Source organism: Pelobates fuscus, chromosome 2 (assembly GCF_036172605.1).
Source record: "Pelobates fuscus isolate aPelFus1 chromosome 2, aPelFus1.pri, whole genome shotgun sequence".
Lineage (NCBI taxonomy): Eukaryota > Metazoa > Chordata > Amphibia > Anura > Pelobatidae > Pelobates > Pelobates fuscus.
In genome coordinates this window covers 112913058-112939120 of record NC_086318.1, presented here as the reverse complement: position 1 = coordinate 112939120, position 26063 = coordinate 112913058, and the positions used below count along the sequence as shown (strand labels likewise).

General features: G+C 38.4%; 1 protein-coding gene across 1 annotated transcript in view; it reads left to right on the top strand.

Annotated features, from left to right (window-relative positions):
• Positions 1-6210: 6210 nt before the first annotated feature.
• The window catches only part of LOC134585589 (uncharacterized), a 213413-nt gene continuing 193560 nt past the window's right edge, over positions 6211-26063 (top strand). Inside the window, exon 1 of the mRNA XM_063441027.1 lies at positions 6211-6405. Coding sequence (XP_063297097.1) covers positions 6297-6405 — 109 coding nt within the window. The 5' untranslated portion in view covers positions 6211-6296. The remainder of the gene's footprint in view (positions 6406-26063) is intronic.

Sequence of the window (26063 nt, the reverse complement as noted above, 5' to 3'; positions counted from 1 at the left end):
CTAAATAATCCTAAAATACTCATTTTACATTCTTCAACTTACCGATAATGAACCTATGGCTTAACATTCATTCAGTGTTACAATGTACCTTATATATAGGATTTCAATTCATTTTTGGAAGCAAGAGGACAAATATTGCAAGGAGTGGATTACATTTTAAATGCTAAACCTTTGCAAAATTTGGTCTGCCGAGACTGTAATTTTATCAGTCATGGAAGCAAAATATACTTTGATACTTTTTATTTAATTATTTTATCACCAACCTCTATTGGTTTGTATAATTTTCTGTGTGTTTCATTTTCGTGGACAATTTGACAAAAATTGAATTCTTCTACTGCCACAAAAACATCAATATACCATGTATAGGTCTAGCAAGATTTAAAAAGTTATAGGGTAAAACCAGACATGCCAATTTCATTAATTTTTATTTGATTGATTTACTAGGCCTGCATTTACCCCATCATGGCATACCAAAGCAAGACGATAACCTGAGTCATTTTGCTTGGCTAAGTCATCACCAAATAATGCCAAATTGGTGATACAATATATTTTTTTGTTTTTTCCACATACATCCTCTTTGCTTGCTTCAGAGGGAACTAATTTGTAAAAGTGACATTGTCTTTGTCACCAGAATGACCAGAGTCAATGTTTGATACTATTTCTAAACTCATCTAACCCAAACTAACCTTCATCCAATCTAACTCTAACCCTAGCTAAATCTATTCCTAACTAACCCTGTCTATCACTAACCACATCTAACCTGAACTAATCCTAACACTGGCTATCTATAAACCCAGCTAACTCTAACTAACCATAACTATAGTTTACCCTAATCCTGACTCTTGCAATCCTTAACCCTAAACATACTCTGGTTAGTAGTTTGGCACCCAGGCCGACTGATCACTGGACACCGTGAGAGGTAATCCTAGTGATTACAGGTCTAAATTGACAGTTAGACAACTGTGGCTTCCTCCCCGGGCGATCAGGAAGCCTAAGAGACAATTGGTCACTATTATTGGCTACCTTTATGTAGCATGAATAAATCATGTACCCTGTGTTAGCTGCCAATGGTTACACTGCTGTGGCGAGCTGTCCTGGCGTGGGGACCTCCAGCCTGCTATTTCTGAGCTATCCAGATAGTGCAGTCTCAACGGTTCATCAATCTTGGTGAGACTGGCTTCTTAATAGCACTTTTTATTATATTATACCAATACCGTATGTGGGTGCTCATTAACTGCATAATGACAGCAGACATACACTGTCTCTCCATTGTCATTAGGAGTTGAGTTACAAATCTTGAATTTCATTATATTGATCACTATTGCTTCTGACCTGGAGAAGAGGAAACTCAAAAAATGGTCTTTTACTATGTATTATTATTATTCCAATAAAAAAAAAAAAATATATCACTGCATAGAACAATACACTCCTGTTTAGTATACATACGTAATATATTTACATAATAAACATACTATAAATATATACATATATATATATATACACACAGTATTATATACATTTATGTATAGTAAGTTAACACTGTCAGATTCAGTTGAAACCCTAGAGCAATTATTTCTAGTACAATCTCAATTTGTTAGTGGAAATCACTTTTACAGTTTATTTCTGTCATTCTGGACACGGTTATATAATTGCTAACTGCACTAATGCCAGTTTTTCAGGGACAGATCATATTTTAACAAGACTAAAGCTATAAAGAAATCAATATGAGAACAATTCTCGGTTCTCCTAAATAGAGATGAGAAGCTCAAATCTTTTTGATCCGAGCAATGATTGATTTAGCGATTGAGCAGATCCGAGATGCAGGCTTGGATCATTGAATGAATTACAGCTGGGATCAAAATAGATCCTATGTACTTAGTGTGATTTCAATTAGAATGATTAGCAGTCATTTTCAGTGTAATCTGGGAATACGTATAGCTACCTATAAAAGTGTGTATGTAGAGACCGACAGACAGATACAGATATGTCTTCATATATTGAGGTTTATTTAAAAAATGCAAAAAGGGATACATTTAAGTATAATAAATCAATTTAACCAGCAATGTGCTGCGCTAACAGTTCTGAAAATATTACACATACTTAGAAATGTCATTACATTTTCCAGCGATGTGCAAAGCGTACTAAATGCCTTCATAGTTAATATGTGTTTAAATGTATCTTTTTCATTTTGGTTTCTACAACTAGCAAAGCGTAAACCTACATTTTTACATGTATAAATACTAACAATGGACAGACAGCATTCTTGCTCAGGAAATTGGGGACATCTTGGAATTCAGACCGGACAGTATTTTGCAGGGTAGGAGGATAACCCCTTAAGGACCAAAGTTCTGTAATAAAAGGGAATCATGACATGTCACACATGTCATGTGTCCTTAAGGGGTTAAAGGGACACTATAGGCACTCTGACCACTTCAGCTCATAAAAGTGGTCTGGGTGCAGTGTCCCTGTCACACTTAGTCCTGCAATGTAAGACATTACAGTTTTAGAGAACTAAGAACACTAAGACTTAGTTGCCTAACTGATGCTGGACGTCCTCACACTCTGCATGAGGACATCCAGCATCAATGAAAGCCCTATAGGAAAGCATTGATTCAAATCTATACTATGGGCAGGGCGTAATGCAATCGCTGCGTATGGGCAGGGCGTAATGCAATCGCTGCGTATGGGCGGGGCATAATGCAATCGCTGCATATGGGCAGGGCGTAATGCAATAGCTGTGTATGGGCAGGGCGTAATGCAATCGCTGCGTATGGGCAGGGCGTAATGCAATCGCTGCATATGGGCAGGGCGTAATGCAATAGCTGCGTATGGGCGGGGCGTAATGCAATCGCTGCATATGGGCAGGGCCTAATGCAATAGCTGCGTATGGGCAGGGCGTAATGCAATCGCTGCATATGGGCATGGCGTAATGCAATCGCTGCGTATGGGCGGGGCGTAATGCAATCGCTGCGTATGGGCGGGGCGTAATGCAATCGCTGCATATGGGCAGGGCGTAATGCAATCGCTGCGTATGGGCAGGGCGTAATGCAATCGCTGCGTATGGGCAGGGCGTAATGCAATAGCTGTGTATGGGCAGGGCGTAATGCAATCGCTGCGTATTGGCAGGGCGTAATGCAATAGCTGCGTATGGGCAGGGCGTAATGCAATAGCTGCGTATGGGCAGGGCGTAATGCAATCGCTGCGTATGGGCGGGGCGTAATGCAATCGCTGCGTATGGGCAGGGCGTAATGCAATCGCTGCATATGGGCAGGGCGTAATGCAATAGCTGCATATGGGCAGGGCGTAATGCAATCGCTGCGTATGGGCAGGGCGTAATGCAATAGCTGCATATGGGCAGGGCGTAATGCAATAGCTGCATATGGGCAGGGCGTAATGCAATCGCTGCGTATGGGCAGGGCGTAATGCAATCGCTGCATATGGGCAGGGCGTAATGCAATAGCTGCGTATGGGCAGGGCGTAATGCAATCGCTGCGTATGGGCAGGGCGTAATGCAATAGCTGCGCATGGGCGGGGCGTAATGCAATCGCTGCGTATGGGCAGGGCATAATGCTATCGCTGCGTATGGGCAGGGCGTAATGCAATAGCTGCATATGGGCAGGGCGTAATGCAATCGCTGCGTATGGGCATAATGCTCCCCCCGTCGGTTGACGTTGGAGGAGGCGGAGAGCTGACCCAGCACCGAGGTACATCGGCTCTGGGATCAGGTAAGTAAATAAAGGGTTTGTAACCCTTTATTGATGGGGGTCCATGAGGGAGAGGAGAGGGAGAGGGAGCGGGAGTTATAGTTTTAGGAATACATGTTTGTATTCCTAACATTATAGTATCCCATAAAGAAATAACAATTCGGGTTATTCTGATTGCCGGCATAAGGTTCACTATAATGACATTTAAACTTTTACATGTTCAATGCAGATCAAGTTAAAAATGATAAACAATTAAATAAGTGTGTGCTAATTGTGCCTAAACCTGGGCATTTGTTTTTAGAAGTGCTGTAAAAAAAACAACAACACAAAAGTAGTGTACTTACACTTTAAATAAACGTAAACTATAAAAGAAAAAATAACACATAGTTTGATGAGGTTTCATGTACACTTAAGGGGACACTATAGGCACCTAGACCACTGCATCTCATTGAAGTGTTCTGGGTGCAGAGTGTAACTCTGTCAAACAACCATAGACGTCCTCACACTTTGAACAAACTAGCTTTGAACAAACTAGCTGAATATATATTTTTTTGCCCATACATTTTCCATATTCTGCAATTGGCGCCATCCAGTGAAAGGGTTTACCCTGCCATTTTCTATAACTATGACTTAGCAGCTTAGCTGCATTAGCCACAATTCTGAAGATTCAAAGTTAAACCATAAATGCTTAAAGTGATGAAGAGGTGTTTCTAAACAAAGTGTGCAACTAAGCTGTTAACAAATACAAATTGGAACCGTATTGACAGAAAATGGCCCAGTGGGCAGGTTTATTTTACTTTTCCTCCTGGTTTAAGGTTGTCAGATGAGTTAAACATTAAAGATAAATGGCACAATCTGTAATGAGATTTTTTTTTTTTCTGTTTGTTTTAACTGAATAAAAGCCCACTGGAAATCACTAAATAAATCACTGGGAATCTGCATTTGCAGTATCAGTTATGCCTGTAAATGACTATTGCAAAGCAGTACATGCTTGGGAAGTAAAAAAAAAAAAAGATATTGCTTCACTTTAAGTACATTTTAATTTTACATACATGCTCTGGTTCATTGTGTACTTAAAAGTGCGGTATGCCTGTATATACTATAACAGAAGGATTGTATGTGTAGAAGCCCTATAAAGGGTTAAATGTGAAAGGGTTTAGAAAATACCCCTTCCTGTCTAATTGAAGATTCTTGACTGATATCAGCAAATCTAAGGGCTAGTGTAGGACTCACCTTTTGGGGCTTGCCTTGACGTGGCAGGTGAGCTTATATTCAAATGGCCATTGGAATAAAACTAAAGAGCCTCCATTTTGTTTAAATGTACATAGGGATTTAGGCCAGAGCGCAGGTAACTTTCTCTTTGTTTTTACTATGTATTTTGAGCTCTTGGATACTAAGCTACTGCTGCTGTAAGCGTGGTGCTTTATCTTTGTGTTTGTATATAACAGAAGGATACCTCACTATCTTGACAAAGCCCCCCAAGTACGGGCGAAACGCTTTGATGAGCTGAGGAAAAGGCCTTCACTTACCATCATTCACCGGTATCAGCAGAATCTTCCAGCGGTGTAAAGTTACAGCGTTCCGGCTTCCAATACTGCGGCTTGAAGAAAGGATTTTATATTGAATCAGCTGCTCCGACGGAGTGGTAAACCTTTTTTTATCTATACATTGCCCATCTTCATGTACTGGACTTTACAGTGGTTATTATAACTTCTTAACCACTTTCTTTATAAGTGGCAAAGTTCTTCATTAGGGTTTTAAACAAATTTAAATAAACTACTGTTTTATCACATCCCGCTTGCAGTATCCTTTCAAGGGACAACAAAATAATACTGAACTGTGGATACATAATACAATTTTATTTTTGCAATAATATCAAATACACTGTTATCAACCTTGATTTTGTTTATATCCGCCACCGTGGAGGTGGGAAATAGACTTTGCACTTAAGAATACAAGGACCTTTTCTGCTATTCCCCTTTTTGACAACATTTAGGAGTAGACTTTTAAGCGCTGACACTTTCTCTTATTGCAAATGATGTATTAATCAGTATGCAGCAAACTGTGTGGTCACAGTATTCCTGCCTTTATAAACTATTTCAAAATAAGAAGCTATTACATTTAATGCAAAATTAAACTTTACATTTTTTTTTTTAAAGAATACTTGAGAATTAGTCTTCAGTACACAATTTGCTCTGTTTAACAGGTCTTTTTACAGGATACATATTGATAACTTAAATATGAACGTTGCAAAAAATATGTTTCTGTTAAGTAAAATATAAATATACAGGAATTGTGTTTAAAAATACAAGGGATATGAGTGTATACACTTTAGCACATAAAACGTGTGACCAAGGAATGTATGTATTTGCACCCTCCTGCAGTAGCTGTCATAGTATCATTTAAAATGAAAGATTTCCTAGCAACAATATCAACAGATAACAAGAGAGACAAAAGAAAGTGCACGCTGCTTTCAATAGACAATGTTTTACTCAACAACATAACATACAGGACGAACCAGAACACAGCAAAGAGCTAAAACAAATAATACCCCCAGAGAGTCTTGTAAAGTCACAAACGAATGACAGGAAAATGGATTCAAGTGGCAAATATTTAGACACCAGCAGTCTTCTTTCCAAGAAATTATCTCAAAATGGAGTTAAAAACAGCAACTTCCTCTATGTGTCCGCTGCCAGGGATGGTAAGTGTTGCCATTGGAGTAAATGAGAGCTCTTTCTCTCTGCATTACTTGAGAAGCTTTCATGGTTACTAATGTGAGAATTGCTGGCAACGCAAATTGAATTTTAAAATTCAGGCCAAAATAGCCGACTTAGAGAAATTCTCCAGTCAATTATGTCTTAAATTTGGCTGTTTTGACCTTACTTTTGAAATTCACTCTGAACTCCCGGCAATTCTCATTTTAGTGAATGACACTATTTGCTAATGTTGCTAATGTTGTAGAAGACTATTGGGTAATATATATAAAATAAATTGGGTGTCTGTCATAGGGTTTCATGCAGAATTAACAGTGTGGTTTGTTTACTTAGCAGTGGATTATAGGACATTAAAAAACTAAATAGCACAAATTATAGCAAAAATCCATGATTTAGAAAATTTGTCCAAACCCACTGTAGTTGCAATTTGGTTAATTAAATCTAAATTTTTGCAGTTTGGGTTTTAACTCGCCACAATTAACTGTTTAGTGATTCATTCTTCTTCTTTGAGCTCATCCAGGTTTACATATTAAGAGCAAATGTGAGGAAAATATACATACATTTCAGCAAATATGTCCATATTAACAAGGGCAAAATAATGTATTCTGTTCTAAATGTTTGGAAAGAGAATTTAAAATGTTAGGACAAAATACCTGAAATGAGAAAATAGTAGTTAGAGAATTGTTTTCATTTCAAATTGACATTGGACGGATTGAGGGACAGACAGACGGGCATACTAGCAGATGCCAAGAAGATCATGGAATGGGATTGTCAGGTCAATATTGGTTACATTAACCTGTATTAGAGATTGATTCATTGTTCAAACACAGAACTCCATGTCTCTTTATCTAGTTATTTATATGTCTTTCATCTTCGTAGACTGTTCTAATGCCTTCATTCTAAATGATAATCCTTGCACATGCAGCAACACAAAACAAACATTTGATATGAATGCCATGTTATAGCAAACCTAGTTGTGGTTTTGGGTTTTGCGATATTTCCCTCGCTCCTGATCTATGTAAAAGACAAACCCAATGGAATATTATTTCTACATTGACAAAAGAAGCGTCTTATTGACAAATGTCTGTATTGGCTGTTAATGTAACTTCTTCATTAAATTACTGCTCTGTTTGTGATCAATACATTTCTGAAAGTCTGTATCATTTTGTGTTTCATATTGCAGGTTCAATAGATTTGATGAATTTATATATTTCCTCTTTATTACTGTCAAAACATGTGTGTGAATTTGCTAAATTTGTAACCAGAAGCGTCATAATATCTGAATTACAGACTTTTTCTAATCAGGCTGTATTATATAAATAATTTGCTTAAAATATCCAGCTGTCCTGTCAGTTCTCCTCAATTAGTGAATAACTCGGCCTGTATTAAAGAAAGGGTTAATCTATAGAATGTAATGTCGGTGATCCACGCCGTGTTTAAACAAAAGGCATTGTTTAAAGATAATTACTAGTTGTGTTTGTTGTGTTAACTGTTTTGGATATTGAATCAAATAATTTCTAACATTCCAATCTGCTTAGTTTTTTGTTTTTTTTTAATTTTTCTAAATTCCATTCCTTTTGCTTTCTATCTTCCTATATAATTATCAATTCCTTTAGAGACGTGTTGTTTGTGTATTGAATAGGAGATAATATCTTTAAAAAAAGATGATGTTGTAAGGTTGTGTCAGCCTCTGGTGTGTGTGTGTATAGTGCAGGCCCTGATATATCTTCATTTTCTCTCTCTCTCTTTTCATAATCTAATCCTCAACTCAAACATGCAATTAATGCCCTCCTCGCCCTCTGAATACCAAGAAACCTGATTGCTACAGCTCTCCCTGTGCAGTCCGTTTAGTAATGCAGTCAGTAATGAATATGTACATTTTCAAGACCTCTCCATGAAGGGTCACAAGCAATCAACCTTGAATTCAATTATGTGAGTCAAGGTTAATGATTGAGCACAGTGGTCAGAGGCATTGAGAAGGCTGCAGATTAAATCAGCCTGTCAGAATTGACAATGTGGAAGGAACTGAATTACTTGTGTGAGAAACACGGAATCATGTGAAGATAAAATGGTGTCAGTCTTCAACCAAGATTACACAGAGAGTGATTCTTGGCAAATCTGATTGTAAATCTCTTTTAGACTGATAATATGATTAGTCTACATAAAGACCTGCCTAAACGGCCCAGGGTGGGCCGCCTAAAAAGACATCCTTTAATGCAGCTCTCTGATCTGCCTACTGGACTGCTCAGAGTTTGATTGACAGACTATTAGAAGGCTATTTCCTCATTACGGTGACTGTCGGTTAACCCAATACGTTTCAGCGCTATTGTTTGATCAATGGCTTAAAAAGACAGTACATATTAAAAGTTCACCCATTGGTTGAATGATTTCCAGAATTATTTATTCAATACGTTTTAAATAGTGATACTAATATCAATCTGAAATATGTAAATGTCAAATAAATCTTATCTATATATCTATCTTTCTATCTATCTATCTATCTATCTATCTTTATACATAACAAATTCCAGAGACATTGTAATAAACCACAAGACCAAGATTTATAGATGTATATAAAACCCCAAGATGTGACTATTTACAACAGTTGCATGCTATTTTATATTGCATGATATTTTTAGGTTAAAGGAACAGTACAGTGTCCTAGTTACAATTTAGTTGACAGCCCCCCTCACTTTGTAAGGATAAAAAAATATGTTTATTTACCTTTTCTCGCGTACCCTGCAGCTCTCTCCATGGTCAGCCCCACATTCCTTCTTGTTCATTCTTTGTTTGCAGAGATAGGTGATTTTAAGTAGCCTTATAAAATGTAAACATTTATTTTTATGTGTGCGATGTTCCTTAATGTGTGTTATGTAGAAATTTTGGTCACTATGGCAGCATCATTCCTGAAATAAGCATGTTCCGGATGTGCCCCAAATTCCTTTTTTTTTAATCTTTACTCTCTGGGTGGAAGTGACCGGCTGTCACTTCCTCCATGCTGCAGATAAGCAAGAGGGCCCAGTCGCGCTGCTAAAGGGCCACAGCCTCAGATGCCTCAGATGGTCCTAGGTGCATGGGCCTCTTGAGGGGCCCCTTAGTGTGCGGGCCCGCTGCCCGCAACAATTTATTTTAGAATTTATTTTAATTAATCTCAGGAAGACAGGAACATGCCTGTATTCGAGCCGCCAGACTATATGGAACTATATGGAACTATATGGATCTGTACATTATTGCTCATTCATTACTGAGAGTAATTGCACACATGATGCCACCATCCATGCAGAATGAATTTTAAAACATGATCTACCAGCTAAAATAATGGTCAGATCATGTAGTATATATATATATATATATATACTCTGCTCAGCCACAACAATAAAACCACCTATCTAATAACGTTTTGGCATTTCAAAACTGCTCTAATGCATTGACTCCATAAGACCTCTGAACGTCTCCTTTATCTGGAACCAAGACATTAGCAGCAGATCCTTTAATTTCTGCAAGTTGTGAGGTGGGGCTTCCATGGATTGGATTTGTTGCTTTAGCACATCTCACAGATGCTCAATTGGATTGAGATCTTGGGAATTTGGAAGTCAAGGCAACAGCTTGAACTCTTTGTCATGTTCCTCAAACAATTCCTGAACAATTTTTGCAGTGTGCCCATTTTCCTGTTGATAAAGATCATAGCTATCGGGAACACTATTGCCATGATGGGGTGTACGTGGTCTGCAACAATCTTTAGGTAGGAGGTATGTGTCAAGGTACCAGCCACATAAATGCCAGGATCCATAGTTTCCCATAGTGGATCCTGCTGCCATATCTTCCTCACGTTAAGAATGCACACGTACCTGACCATCCACCTGAGCTAATAGAAAACTTGATTCATCAGACCAGGCAAACTTTTTCCATTGCTCCATGGTCCAGTTCTGAAGCTCATGTTTATGGTGGTGGACAGGGGTCCTCATGGGCACTGTGACTAGTCTGTAGGTACGCAGCAAACTACAGTAGCTCTTCTGTGTGTTTGGACCAGATAGGCAACCTTCGCTCCTCATGTGCATTAATGAGCTTTGGGCACCCATGCCCTGATGCCAATCTACAGGTTGTTCTTGCTTGCACAATTTTTGGTAGGCACTAACCACTGCATACTGGGCACACCCCACAAGACTTGTTGCTTTGGAGATGCTCTGACCCGGTCGTCTAACCATCGCTATCTGACTCTTGCCAAAGGCTCTCATCTGTTTCAGATCATTTTGCTTTTCCATTTTTCCTGCTCCAATACATGAAATTCAAGAACTGACTGTTCACTTGCTGCCTAATATGTCCTAACCCTTGACAAGTGCATATCCATTGTAACGATATAATCAATGTTATTCACTTCACCTGTCAGTGGGTTTTTATGTTGTTTGTATGATACACAATGTTCAACAGTGTTTTATGGGTAAATTATGGCATTAAGGAGTTCAACCTACAAGATTGAAAGTTGTTATGTTTATAGGTATAGGGCAAGGATAGGCAACCTTTGGCATCCTAGATGTTGAGGACTACATCATCCTTGATGCTTTGCCAGCATTGTGTCTGTAAGAGCATTATGGGAGATGTAGTCTAAAACATCTGGAGTGCCAAAGGTTGCCTACCCCATAGGGCATACGTTTAGGGTATGTCTATCATGTTGGTTTATTTCAAGCTCTATGTTTGTCACTAGAATTCACTTAGCTTCCTCATAGCCCAATAGAGACTCTGTTTCTTTTTTCTACTTCATGTGACAAGTAAGAATCTAAATTATTATTAGTGAAATGTATTTTTCCTTTTCTCATATAGCTTCAAATTTGTGTTCTTTTTTTTAAATTAATTTTTTATTTTTTGGGGGGAGACTCTCTACAGAGATTTTTCTAAAAGTGGCTAATATTCTCCATTTCTTCCATCAGCTGAAGTATACAATTGTATTCATCTATTAACCTCTTCACTTTCATTTACTTTGCAAAACAAACTTATTCTATGAAGCTCACATACCATTATTTATCCTCCAAGAGCGATTACTAGTTCTCAACCAAGTCCATAATTTTGGATAAACTTTTTTTATTTTTTTTTGTAAATCTGTTTATTAGGTCATAAAAGTCAGCTAAGAGTTGGCTCGCAGGCCAGAAAGAAATACAATATTTCCGGTATAAATCAAAGTAAACATGAAAGTTCCTAGATTCAACAAAATACAATTAAACATAACTTTTCAAGATCTGAAGCTCTGAATACTGATCTATTTACAAGTTCCGTGTTTCCCTTCCCCTAAATGGAAGTGCAGTAGATGAGCTTCATCCTCGGATTATGTATCAATGTATGCGTATATGTATGTGTGTTTACTCGCAACGTACCACTACTCTAGGTTTGAACACAGCATTTGTTCGAGGTTTGGATAAACTTTTGAAAAGATTTAATATTATGATTTTTTTTTATAATATATTTTTTGATATGTTAATATATTTATTTTTATATAATTTAGTTTTTGATATTTGGATATTGGAAAAAAATTATTTAAATGTTTATCCAAAAATAGTACATCGTTTAAAAGCAGAAATATTAAATCAAAGACTTAATATATGCAAATGGGCTGAAAATGAACAGCCACTCTCCTCCTTCAATAAAGTAAAGGAATATTCAAGCATAATATCATCATAACATCATATGTTTTTTTCTTGCTGCATTCACTGTATGTTTTATTTTATACTATTATTTCAGACCCTGTGGGCAATACTGCCAAATTAGGGACACTGTAACTGTCTAAACCTCTCCATTCCACTAATACTTCAATAAAGTTAGAAATTAAATGAAAAAATAAATAAAAATTATGTACATTTACATAATTTTCATTATGTATTCTGAATAAAAATCTATGCACAAAATCACTATTTTATAAAATAGTTATATGTTAAATATGATTCTCATGCTTGAAATAAGTTGTTTGCTAATATTTTTGTAAAGCATGCTTAGTAGAGAAAGAGTTGAGAGAAAAACAGTTTGTTTATTTGGGATATAAATGTCCAGATGAGAATAAGGGTCCCACAATATACAGCCTCACTGTTATGAGGCTCTCATTTCTTGTCTGTATAAATGTATCATCTCTTGTTTTCTATATTTATTTATCTGTCTTTCCTGCGTGTGTAAGGCATCAGTGTCTCAAGCTTGATGATAAATGAGAATCTTCGATGTAATAGGCTTTTTCTTTAAGTTGAAGGTGTTCCCACCAGTGCACTTGAAATTTGTCTCTCGAATTCCTGGTGTTCTCGTTGTACTGTTTGGTCATCCTAGCCCTGCCCAGTAACAGTTTTCTCCAAGAGTGCAAAATGATGCCCTGCTTGCAGATGGACTTATCTGTCATGGTCTCATATCAAATATGTTGGTTCTATACCTACATGTTTGCATGGTTTCTTCAGCTTGTCCTTCAGAACATCTACCAGGAATGTTGATGATGTAATAATAACTATAAAATTATTTGAGATACATTTAGCTATAACTAGAGTTCACGTTTGTGCTGCGGTTATATGACCCATATAAATTAAGTTTTATGTCATCTATTTGAGATAAAAAGTTTAGTGGACCCAGCAGAGAATCAGATAGAAGACATTTGGACAGGTGCTGAAAACAATGTAGTTGAGGCATTCAAGGGAAGGTAGGCAAGTGGGGCAGGTGGAGATAATTGTCCCCAGCCCATTAAAATACTGGGGATGTGGGCTGCAGCCTTGTGCCATTCTTTTGCTGATTAAATGGATGTTGAGGAGCATTGGGATGTCTTTTTGCAGAGTAAAGCATGAACAAGGCAGGAATTGTGCAGCAATCTAGCTCAGCACTGTATGGGCTGCTGGTTCACAATTTCAATGTTCTCCAGGCCTGGACTGTATCTGAGGACATTTGTCACTATAATGACAATACATGATGTCTCTGGAGGTGTTTGCTAGAGACAGCAGTGATCATCACATTCAAAGCATGCATCAGTTGTCATTTGGGCAAATTAGTCTGTGTGTCTTAGGCATGCACAGATCTCTGTATATTCTAGATTAGGCTGCACAGGTCATTTGGATGTAGCAGAGATATTTGATGTCACACACCTGACAACACCAGCAGCCTCCAACTGTGTAGCTCCTATACCAGGCCTGCACGACATGGGCCCCGCGGGCCACTTGTGGACCTCCAAAGCATTTTGTGCTGTCCACACACTCAGGATACCCATCGTGTGGTCCCTGCAATTAGGTTGGGTGCTGTGGCCCTTTACCAGAGCAACCAGATCCCTTGCTTATCAGCAGCATGGGAGGAAGTGAAAGCTGCAAGTCAGTTCCTCCCATACACAGGAGATGCATGGATGGGGATGAAGAGGCAGTTAGCATGGGGCCAGGCTGGGAGAGACAGGAGCCAGAGGAGGAGAAGGCAGAAGATGAGGTAGTGCAGACTTCAAGAGCCAGCTCCCAACAGCGTCAGCCTGCAAACTGGACTTCAGGAAATCCATTCTCCTGCACCCAAAAGGTAGGAAACTGGAGGGAGGCTATAAAAGTGTATACTTTGACCTGCATGTGTATACGTATGTCTGTACTGCCTCTAATCTCTCCAACATTCCTTTTCCTCTATCTGACCACCATCTGCTGACTTTTGACATTGGCATACCTAAGACCCAATTGACACCACCATTTGAACATCACTCTCACAGAAACCTCCAATGTCTTGACCTAGAGCATTTCTCCACTAATCTCCAAACTCTCCTTTTACCTATTTCAAACCTCACCTGTCCTAGTTCTGCAACCTCCTTCTACAATTCCACCCTCTCCTCTCAACTAGACATCATGGCACCTTGTACATTTAAACGCCGCAGGCGCCCCCAACAACAACCCTGGCACACCAAGCTCACTCGATACCTCCAAAAATGCTCCAGAACTACTGAACGCTGTTGGAGAAAGTCTCACTGTGCGTCTGACTTTCTCCACTATAAATTTATGCTGAGCTCATACAGCTTGGCTCTTTCCTCTGCAAAAGTTAATTACTTCAATACCCTCATAACCACACTCTCCCGCGAACCCAAACGACTATTTCACACATTTAACTCTCTTCTTCGCCCTGCTGTTCCTCCTCCACCTACTAACTTGACCACCTCAGACTTTGCAACTCACTTCACTGACAAGATCTCTACAATAAGAGAAGAGATCTCTCATTTTTCTCCTCCCCCTTGCAATACTTCCCCTAACTTCACTCCCTCTGCTGTTCTATGTTCATTCGCACCCGCTACATTGGAAGAGGTTTCTGCTCTGCTCCAGTCCTCCCGCCCCACCACCTGCTCCCTAGATCCAATTCCCTCGCATCTCATCCGTACTCTTCTTCTCTTTCTCCACCTGTCACAAAAATTCTCAATCTCTCTCTCTCCTCTGGTATATTTCCATCGCCCTTCAAACATGCAACTGTAACCCCAATTCTAAAGAAGCCCAATCTTGACCCTAAATCCCCATCCAACTATCGTCCTATCTCGCTACTGCCTTTTGCATCCAAGATCCTTGAAAGAATTGTGTATGCGAGATTGACAGACTTCCTCGAGTCCAACTCTCTGCTAGACCCGCTTCAGTCTGGTTTTCGTGCTAAGCACTCTGTGGAAACGGCACTGACCAAAGTATCCAATGATCTACTCGCTGCAAAATCTCGTGGTCACTTCTCTATCCTAATTCTCCGTGACCTGTCTGCGGCTTTTGACACTGTTGATCATCAACAGCTTCTTCTCATCCTCCGCAATATCGGTCTACAAGATATTGATCTCTTCTGGTGCTCCTCCTACCTCTCCCAGCGCTCTTTCAGTGTTTCTTTCTCTGGCTCTGCTTCTTCTCCCCAACTCCTCTCTGTTGGTGTCCCCCAAGGTCCAGTCCTTGGTCCCCTACTGTTCTCCATCTATACTGCCTCCCTTGGTAAACTCATTGGCATCCAATATCATTTCTATACAGATGACACGCAAATCTACCTGTCTTCTCCTGATCTCTCCCCGTCCCTCTTGACTAGTGTCTCTGACTTCCTCTCTGCTGTTTCTAACTGGATGGCTGCCCACTTCCTTAAACTAAACTTGACCAAAACTGAAATTCTGGTCTTTCCTCCCTCAAGTGTTGTAACTCCTGTGTCTCCCTCCAAGTCAATGGTGCTACCATCAGCTCCACCACGCAGGCTCGCTGCCTAGGTGTTCTCTTTGACTCTGACCTCTCCTTCAAGCCTCATGTTCAATCTATCGCCAAATCCTGTCATTTCCATCTCAAAAACATTGCGCGCATCCGCCCCTACTTAAGGCCAGATGCGACTAAGGTGTTGGTCCATTCCACTGTCCTTTCTCGCCTTGACTACTGTAATCCGCTTCTCAGTGGTCTTACGTGCTCCCAACTTGCGCAGTTACAGTCCATAATGAATGCGGCAGCGAGGCTCATCTTCCTGTCCGCCCGCACCTCCCATGCCTCACCCTTCTTTCAGTCCCTACATTGGCTTCCGATAAAATATAGAGCTCAATTTAAAATTCTGGTTCTTGCTTTCAAATCTCTACATAATGCTGCTCCCACCTATCTATCCTCCCTTATACACAAGTATGTCCCGTCTAGGCCCTTACGATCTGCTGAAGACTTACGTCTATCTTCTGTCCGTACTCCCACCTCTGATGCTCGCCTTCAAGATTTCTGGAGGGCCGCACCGTTCCTGTGGAAATCGCTTCCCTCCTCCATTAGATGCTCACCCAGTCTCCACTCCTTCAAAAAATTGTTAAAAACCCACTTCTTCATAAAAGCGTATCAATTAAACTATTAATAGCTCCCAACTGATTCCTCTTCTGCAACTGTCACTAGTCTAATACTATCCCTACCTTTTTGTGTCATTTTACCCCACTCCCTCTAGCATGTAAGCTCATTGAGCAGGGCCCTCAACCCTGTGTGTCCAACTTGTCTGGTTACAACTACATGTCTGTTCGTACACCCATTGTAAAGCGCTGCGGAATTTGACGGCGCTCTATAAATATCATGATAATAATAATAATAATGTCTGTGTATCTGTATGTCTGTCAGTGTGTGTTTGTGTGTGTATCTCTGCGTGTATGTGTGTGTATTTGTATGTTTGTCAGTGTGTGTCTATGTGTGTGTCTGTATGTATATTAGTGTGTGTGTCTGAGTGTATATGTATGTCTGCCAGTGTGTGTGTATGTGTGTGTGTCTGTAGGTCTGTCTGTATCTATATGTCTGTCAGTGTGTGTGTCTGTGTGTGTATTTGTATGTCTGTAAGTGTGTGTGTCTTTGTGTGTATCTGTCTGCCAGTGTGTGTATCGGTATGTCTGTCTGTGTATGTGTATGTGTATCTGTATGTCTGTCTGTGTGTGCATCTGTATATCTGTTATTGTATGTCTGTGTGTATCCGTATGTCTGTCAGTGTGTGTGTCTATTTATGTATCTGTCAGTGTGCGTGTCTATGTGTGTATCTGTATGTGTCAGTATGTGTGTATTTGTATGTCTGTAAGTGTGTGTGTCTGTGTGTATCTGTATGTTTGTCAGTGTGTGTGTATCTATATGTCTGTGCATGTGTGTATCTGTATGTAAGTCTGTGTGTGTATATCTGTATGTCTGTCCATGTATGTGTATCTGTATGTCTGTCAGCATGTGTATCTGTATGTCTGTCACTGTGTGTCTATTTGTGTATCTGTCAGTTTGAGTGTCTATGTGTGTATCTCTATGTATGTCTGTATGTGTGTATTTGTATGTCAGTAAGTGTGTGTGTCTGTGTGTGTATCTGTATGTCTATCCGGGAGTTTGTATCTGTATGTCTGTGCGTGTGTGTCTATGTGTGTATCTATATGTCTGTCCATGTGTGTGCGTACTGTATGTCTGTCAGTGTGTGCATCTGTATGCTTGTCTAAAAATCTTTCTGAGGCCCAAAGAAATTTAGCTTATTTTAATTTTAGCCACTACCTACTGCCAAGTTGTGCCGGTCTGTCCTTTACTGTATAGCATACAGGAGGTGGACAACCCACATTGTAATCTATATGTTTCAACAGCACAAAAAGGCCTGGGTCCCCCAGACCCAAAATTGCCACCTTCTCCTGGGTGTAATAAACCATTAGGCTTTTGCAGCAGAATGCTGATGTTTATCCTTTAACATGTTTATTAATTAAGCAACTTATTAAATTGGCTCGATACTGATTTATGATTGACACCATATTTGTGTATGCACTGCAGGGCTGTGTTACAAGACAAAAACCTCATTTACAGAATCAAATCATGTTTAGGAATTGTTTTAATTGCAGATTTTACCTGCACACTAAATAAGTCATTACAACGGTTCATAGCTTTTTATACTTTTTCTTGATATTGACAAATTTAGATGGAATAACACAATTAAATCTTTGATAGCAGTTACAGTTCTATAGCTAGAGGTAAAACATTTCTTGACAAAAAAGTCTTAGTGAGAAAAGACAATTACTTTCAAGATGTTGTTGTTGAGTAATTATGCAGAACCTGACAGGCAATATTGTTGATCACACAATTATTTAAATAAAGTTCATTTCTAATGCATATGAGTAGGTTATTATAATTAGTAGTGGGGGCGTTTGTAGATTCCTAAATTATTTGGAGCTATAGACCATAAAGCAATTTAACAAAACTCTTATGACCCCTATACACAGCCAGTTGCATTTATATGCATATTGTGTTCCCAACAAGTAAATAAACTAATGAGATATGTGCTGGCTTCCTCCAGGCTATAGATGGTTAGAACGCTGGTTTCTTCCTGGTTCTAGATGTGTAGACAGCTGGCTTCGCTCCAAGCTCTAGATGGTTAGAACACTGGTTTCATCACGGTTCTAGATGCTTAAACAGCTGGCTTCCTCCAAGTTCTAGCTGCATATACAGCTGGTTCATTCATGAGGCCCTAGAAGCTTAGACGCATGATACCAAGTTTATATTGATACAGAGTTACAACTGTTAGAGAGGTGCTTGTGTGTAACTATGTTGCACAGCACATTTATGGGATTATAAAATTATAGCTGGTAGGCATCAGCCTAAAAGCATACATGATGCATCTGTTGATAGAATGAAATTTAGATCACTTTAAGTAAAAAATATACATACATAGGTAGGTACAGATAGATGAATTGCAGGCCAGATACAGGTGTGTGCTATATTTTGTAATTTTGCAGGGATGGGTCAGACAGGATATTGGATGGTGCTATTTTTCAGGCAGTGTACAGTTGGGTCCCACAGCACATAGTATGACGCTATTTAGCTGGCAACAAATTCAAAAATTATCTTCTATTCCTCAAGAAAGTTGTTTTTATATTACTAAACACTTTACTAGACTTTCGTTTTTTTTTCTGGACATGTCCATTAAGGCTGCCATGTCAGGTCTTTTCCAGGTTCACATCAGTTGTTTTAGTCCAGTGATACAATCTACTGACCTTAAAGGAATTGTATGGGCACCGTGACACCATAACAGCTTTATTGATATTAAGTTGTTATGGTGCCCGGACGTCACTGTTGCTTTATTACCTGAAGAGAACAGTTTAACCCCAAATATTGCTCTCCAGTGCCGGGCCTCTCTTTCCCCAGAGGCATCTGGCTTTTTCTATTGAGTTTCAGGAAATGTGGAATGCCTGCTGATTGGCTAGAGTGGTAAACTGATGCTCTAAGTCAATCAGTAACTCCCCATTCCCCCCAAAAAATATTCATACCTTTTTTTTTATAGATGTGGGCCTCTGGGCACTATAACAACTAAATTTTGATGAAGCTGTTATGGTGCCCACTACAGTTCCTTTAAGATTGCAAGACACATTCCGGTCAAAGAGCAGCCCTCTAAACCATTGGTCTGGTGCTTACATTGTTCATATTGTCCAGTAATTCCAAATTCAGACATGACCCAAATTCCAACTCTATCCTGGTTCCAGGGTTCTACGTTCAACGTTTAGGTAAAAATAGCTATTTCAATAGTCAGTAAAGTCCCAGCTTGAGTCAATCTGCAAAAGTTATATCTTATGCAAAGTGAAGTTATTAAATGATCCTACCACACTATATATATATATATATATATATATATATATATTTATTTAATAATAACCAAATACATCTATCAGCCACATCTCTTTTGTATTTGTGTTCTCATGTAATCTGTTGGCTGCTATGCAATTTAATAAATAGTCCCAAATTAAGCAAGCAGTTATGTTAAAAGCACACCTTTCTCAGATATAAATTTATTTGACTACAGCTGTCTACAGCACCATTAGAAATATTTCTGTTCTTTATGAGCGTCTTATCCTGTTCTCATAAAGCATGACTCTGACCATGAGGTAGCCTCTATTGTTTTTGTATAATCAATTACTTTAGGTTCTTTTAAGGTCAGTGTTAAATCAGAGCCCAGGTGTCTTCTGAGGTAAAAAAAAGAAAAATCACAATATTTATAAAGGTAGCGTACATAATGGATTTTAATTACGACGGCCTAAAAATACAAGTGCTGATGTTTCCTTTCATTAACCCTCTTCTGTACCAGACAATTCCGATTTTATTGCGCCTTAACGAGGCCACTTCATGTATCTGCAGGTGTTAAATGTTCCATCTAACAGCCTAATGTGAATAATACATAAAATTTGATAGCAGATGTCCTGTCAGCTTAGGAGTTATCATCCATGTTTATGAAATCTCGCCTAATGTAGCTATTGGCAATAAAAAGTATTATTTGCATCAAATAATAGGGCACTGAAAAATAATATGTATCTAACACTTGTTTCCAATATCCATTTTTGGCTCAATCTACTTCATTTTGACACTGTTCTCTGTAATGTGTTCTTTATCATTTTGTATTGTTCTGCTAAGTTATTGCAGGCAAGGCATGACTGGGATATTAGAAGCAAACTTGGTTTTCCAATCAAAAATATTTTACTTTTTTTTTAAAAAAAAACATTATATAAAAAAGAAAAATATTTTTGAGTTATTATACACATATAAGTCATTTTAATAAAGAACAATACAGTTTTAACATAAAAAAATATGTAACATTTCTCTTTCTTTGATTCACTAGCATAATTAGTATAAGGTTTATTATATATATATATCTAAGCATATGCCATATCATGTGTCTTATTGTATAACCTATGGATTTAGTAGAGACGGAATGCTTAATATTATCCATCGCCTATACATGATATCTCCATGTTTTAATAGTGTTATCTTGTTAATGAGCATGAATATTGTGTTGCAAGAGATAGGTATGAATTGTAAAGCCAGTGGCGTATACTTAAAGGAGCCTAATACCACAACCAGGCACACAAAGTCCAACCACTGTACAACCTCACAGATAATGTAAAAGTTTATATCCCACATTTTCTGTACAACCTAGGATGGCGATGATAGGCAGGGAGAGCTGTGGGGATGGATTAACCACTTTGTCCTGTCCATTACGAGGTGTACATAGATACATCCTTATTGACAGCCCTTCTTCCTCTGTGTGTGTGTGTGTCTTTTGAGATTAGCTTATCAGCATGCCAATCACCTTAATTAACATGTTAACTGATTACCTTGAATGCAACAGGGATTTAAACCCACACCATGCCTGTACAGTGGTTATCCATTACAGTGGACATTAGCATTGAGAAAGGGCTTTAACTTTGTCCTCAAAGACATTTTGGTAGCACCTGGGTGTGCACACCTATATTGGATGTGCAGGACTCTTGTTTGTTTTTTTGTTACAGTGGTTACCCTGATGAACTTTCGTTGCAAGCAAAACATAGATTGGGGTATGTGGCTTATGCATACAGAGATAGCTATCTATTTTAGTCTTAAATGGAAGTGATATAAACAGTAGACTAGTAGATGTAGTGACTGTAGTGAAAGTGGCAGAGAGTATTTGAAACGTTCGTGGTAGTGGTGGATGTGCTTCAACATTCATTAAGGGCTTACACTTCAGACACAGTGTCAGTACCACTATTATAGACACTGGTATCTCATAAGTTAGATACAGATATAGAGTATTAACAGCTCTCAATTTATAATTAGAGAAATTGCAGTGCAGTTACTCCTTATTTATTTATCAAATACTTTATCAAGAATTATACATCGAGATTTCGCTTGTTTTTAAGTATGTCCTGGGCATATAACAATTTATGTTTAATATTTATTCTGAAGTTTCTTTCTGTGCAGTGAAAAAATACAAATATAAATTGTGCCACTCAACAGCTATTCTAGATAGTGAGTAAACCAGGACAAGTAACTGTGATTTCTGTTCCTGTGCAAAGCGCAGTTTATCAGGATGTATAATGAACCTGCTGTTTGACTACTGTCGTTCTCTAGTGAATAGTACTTAACAAGCATGGAAGATAGTACTGGCAGCATGCATTTAATAGCATGGTGTATTAGTTGATACACCTTTTCATATATTTTATGCATACCTTCTTATTTTTTTGTCTTGTTTTGCTTTATAGTTAAGTTTGAATACTGGTTTTAATACTTTAATATTGATAACAGTATGGCACCACAAGGTTTGCGAAACCGTCACTGTCAGGACCCCTTGACCCAGCGATGCTCCGATCTCCCAGTATGACATCTAGACAGACTCATAAATAGCACAGCCGTGCAACACTTGTGCATATGTTGGACATAGAACCATATCATTAGCATTTCATCTGTATATGACTTAGCTCGCTACCTATGCTTTTTTGTCTAGATTGTATTACCAGACAATACCAGTCCTACCTATGATTATTAGGCATGTTATACTACACGTTTATAGCACTGGGCATGGCCTGCATACTCCAGCCATACTAACTGGCTTTGCATAGCTACCTTCTTGTATCATATAAGTTTTAATCCTGTTATATGGTTAGATAGGCCTCATACCACAGGCATAAGCGGGATATGTACTGTTATGTTATCCTATTGTCTTCTTATGCTCACACACAATGATACATAGCCTGTTAATGACAAGCATATTAAACACGCACGCGCCATGTTGGCCATAGTTTAGCCTTAAATTTCACAGCCACCCTATCTGGGCTGGACTCCGGAACCGCTGAAAATACTATAACTAAGCTGCTCTAGTCAATTATCGTTTAGCCTGCTCGCGAGGTATCGCATGAGACAGCCCTGTATAAGAGACGTCGTACTGTGTCACTGCTCAGCCTGTATACTCCGACTTTACATAACTCTTAGATTCCTTAACCTAGTCTTAGCATGTATTTCCATATCCAGCAACTGAATAACCGTTTGACGTAACCTTAATATTCTACACAAAAATGAGGCTAGCACTATATAGAGATGATATGCCTTACATTGTATTATCCCTGACTTGTTTGAAATTTTATTGTCTCCCTTCTTACTTTCTGTACCCACATACCTTTATGCCTCAATAAAAAAGAGATTTACAAAAAAAAAAAAAAAAAGATAACAGTATGGCAAAAACATTATCGACTTAGAACTAGGTCTAACTTTGGAGTTACTCATTAATCTTGTAATGTCAAGCATGGCAACCAATATTGCAAAGTTAGTAACAAAGTTGGTGGCCTTTTTCAATGACTTTACAGTTTGTAGGTTACGGGCAGCCAAGTGCATTGATGATGCTCACAGATAACAGGCGTGTCAATCACTTATTATATGCCTTATGATAACCCATTGTACAGCGCTACGGAATCTATATATAAATAATAAAATAATAATAATAATAATAATAATTGTTATGTGTGTTTCTTTAAGGCACCTTTAAACAGGCATTTCAGATATTGTACACAAAGTTTTAATAGGATGTTATATTGTAACAGTGCGTATTTGCCTCTTCACTAATCATTGATTGCTGAGGGATCTTGCATTAACAATGCTTCAAGTCAGGGAAAGAGTTTATGGTCTTTATTCTGCTCATGAGTAAACACGTAGACATTGTAAAATAATAATAATAAGTTGCATTGATACAGCTCTAACATTTTCCACAATACTTTACCTTGTCCCGGTCTCCATGTTTACATTGTAATGCTAAGACTGCCTCTAGTGAATGTCTACCAGACAGCCACTAGAGGTGCTTCCTGCTGTTTCACAGAGTTTGACTCCGTGAAATTACGTTGGACGTCCTTTTGCACGAGGATGTCCAGTGTCTTTAAAATCCCCACAGGAAAGCATTGAGTCAATGCTTTCCTTGGGGGAAGGCCTAATGCATGTTCCTATGTTCTCATGTTTCAAAGTTCCCTTTATTGGCCTACATTGATGGAAGAAAAGCAGACCTAGCTCCATGAGACATCGGTGCCTGAATAAGATAAGTGTCAAAGGGGTTTTTAACCTTTTATTTACTTGCAGGGGGGAAGGACGGGTGAGGAGGGGGGAGAGGGGAGACAGAATGACACTGCAGTGTTAGAAATACAATTTTGTATTCCTAACACTATAGATTTCCTTCAATAAAACTAATTCAATAGTGCTTTTATTAGTCTCAATATCTCAAATCTTTTGAGTAAGTATTTGTGTGTTAGCACAGCAGATTAGCTGGATTAGACCAGATTGATTGGTCTGTCTGTCTGTCTGTCTGTCTCCATTCATCCTGTTATAAATAGTATGGTGAACATTGGTGTATATATTAATTTAGACCAGTTAAAACACGCACACATTTTATCATTGCATGAACAGTTCCGTCTAATAGCTGTAGCTCTTTCCAAATGGTAATTAACATTGCTTGTTTTTAAAAATCTGTACCATTCATAATGCTGTTACACAGGAAGTGGTTTCTTGTGAGTCATTCTAATTTGTGACCCTTGTATGGTTCATTCATTTGTAGTTTTTAAATTAAAGAGTCTACAAATTACAACAACAATAAAGGAATCCAGATTTTGGGTGCTGTATTGTTTATTTTGTCTTTTTTCATGTTTCCTTTCTGCAGTAAGGAAAGTCTTCCAGTACTTAATGGATCGTGTCAATTGAAGAGACAATGCTCGCAGTGAATTTAGGGAAGTGTGACAATTACTTTCTAGCTTCTGAACCAGCTCTGTATTTCAATAGTAGAAAGAATAGGATTGTTCTGCGGCACGGCCAGGAAATAAATGTTTCCTCTCGTACAGTAAATATTTATTTCATCTGTCAACCGAATTTGACAGCCTAAAGATCAGGAAATTGACACCATGTCCTGTAATTAGACTGTGTGCCCCCAAATGCTTCTGCATAAACTGCTTTCATTTCCCTTGTTAATGAATAGTACAATTTGGCTGTTAACGAGAGAGGGTAAAGAATTTTAATAGAAACCGAGACCCCCAAATAAATTGCTCCCTTCTTGGATGTATAGGTAAGTGCACTAGACTGGGAGCAGCTATTAAAGCGATGCTCCAGGCATATGGACAACCAATGACCTGCAAGATTTCTAGGTTATTATCATGATAAAGATTATAATACATCCCATAATCTCTTCCATCAAGATCCTTCTTGCATTAATCAAGATCAATATTGTATTAAAGTTTGTATATATGCAATGGTGCTCCATTTTATTCTTAAATACAAATGAACAGAAACATGCGCGGGTAATCTTTAGTACAGCGATGCCTATGAGATATTCTTTCTGTAAAAAAGTTATGGGAGGCCAACAATTGCCTGAGAGATGTCAGCCAAATGTTGGATGATGTAGCAGTTAATGAATCGTAGGGATAGAATAACTAAGGCAGACAGAGGCTTCTTAAGTGTCCTTCAGTGTTTGCCATCAACCCTGGAGGATTATTTAAACCCTGCATTCCAAGATACGTGGTGAGCCACCTTAATGATAATGTCGGCATCAGAAAGAATGAGGTTTATGAGTAGAAGAGAGGACTCAAATGAGGAGAGTGGTCAAAGAAAAAACAAACAAACAGAAAACAGAAAAAGTTAATGGAATAAAAAGAAGGATGAACAAAATGGAGTCAGGGATATTACTTGAGCTCAAAACCTTTCATTATCAATGATGTCGGAGTACCGTGCTAGCGTTAGAAGTGAAGAATTGGAAGCATCACTTCCACTTGTAGCAATTGTGTGTGATGTAATTCTGCGGTTATAAGCAATTATGAGTAGAGAAAAGAGAGACATGGGATCTCCTTACAACATAACCTCAGCAAAGAGCATAAATTGTTTTGGTACTTGGAGTGTCCCTTTAAAGAAAGATGTCCACAAGCCTTTACCTGTCTGTGTCGGGGACTCCTCACTTACCTCTGGTAGGAATCTAATACCATTAATAGCCAAATGTCTGACAGTGAAGAATTGCACTGAACTGCAAATATTAGTTTGTTTCCTGTAAACTAGAACTATTCTGCACTGAGAACTCATTAGACAAACCAAAAGGCTGTGAAAATGGGCCAACGAGTGTACTGCTAAATATATACATAATACATAAATAGAATAGAATGCATATATTTTGCAGTAAAGTGATTGGTGCGTTTTCCCACCATTTGGTTTACAGATCAAATGACCAATAGAGGGAAAATAAAGGAGCGATAAAAAATGTAATCCATGTTTATATATTATATATTTATTAAGTATATAATATATAAATATAGATTTTTATTTTACTGTTCCTCCTTTTTTCCCTCTATTCGTCACTTTTCACTTGATCTGTCAATAAAATCTACATTTTGTTGCTGTCTCCTATCCAGAAATCGTCTTTTTTTTCCCATCAAGCATCTCTATTTTTT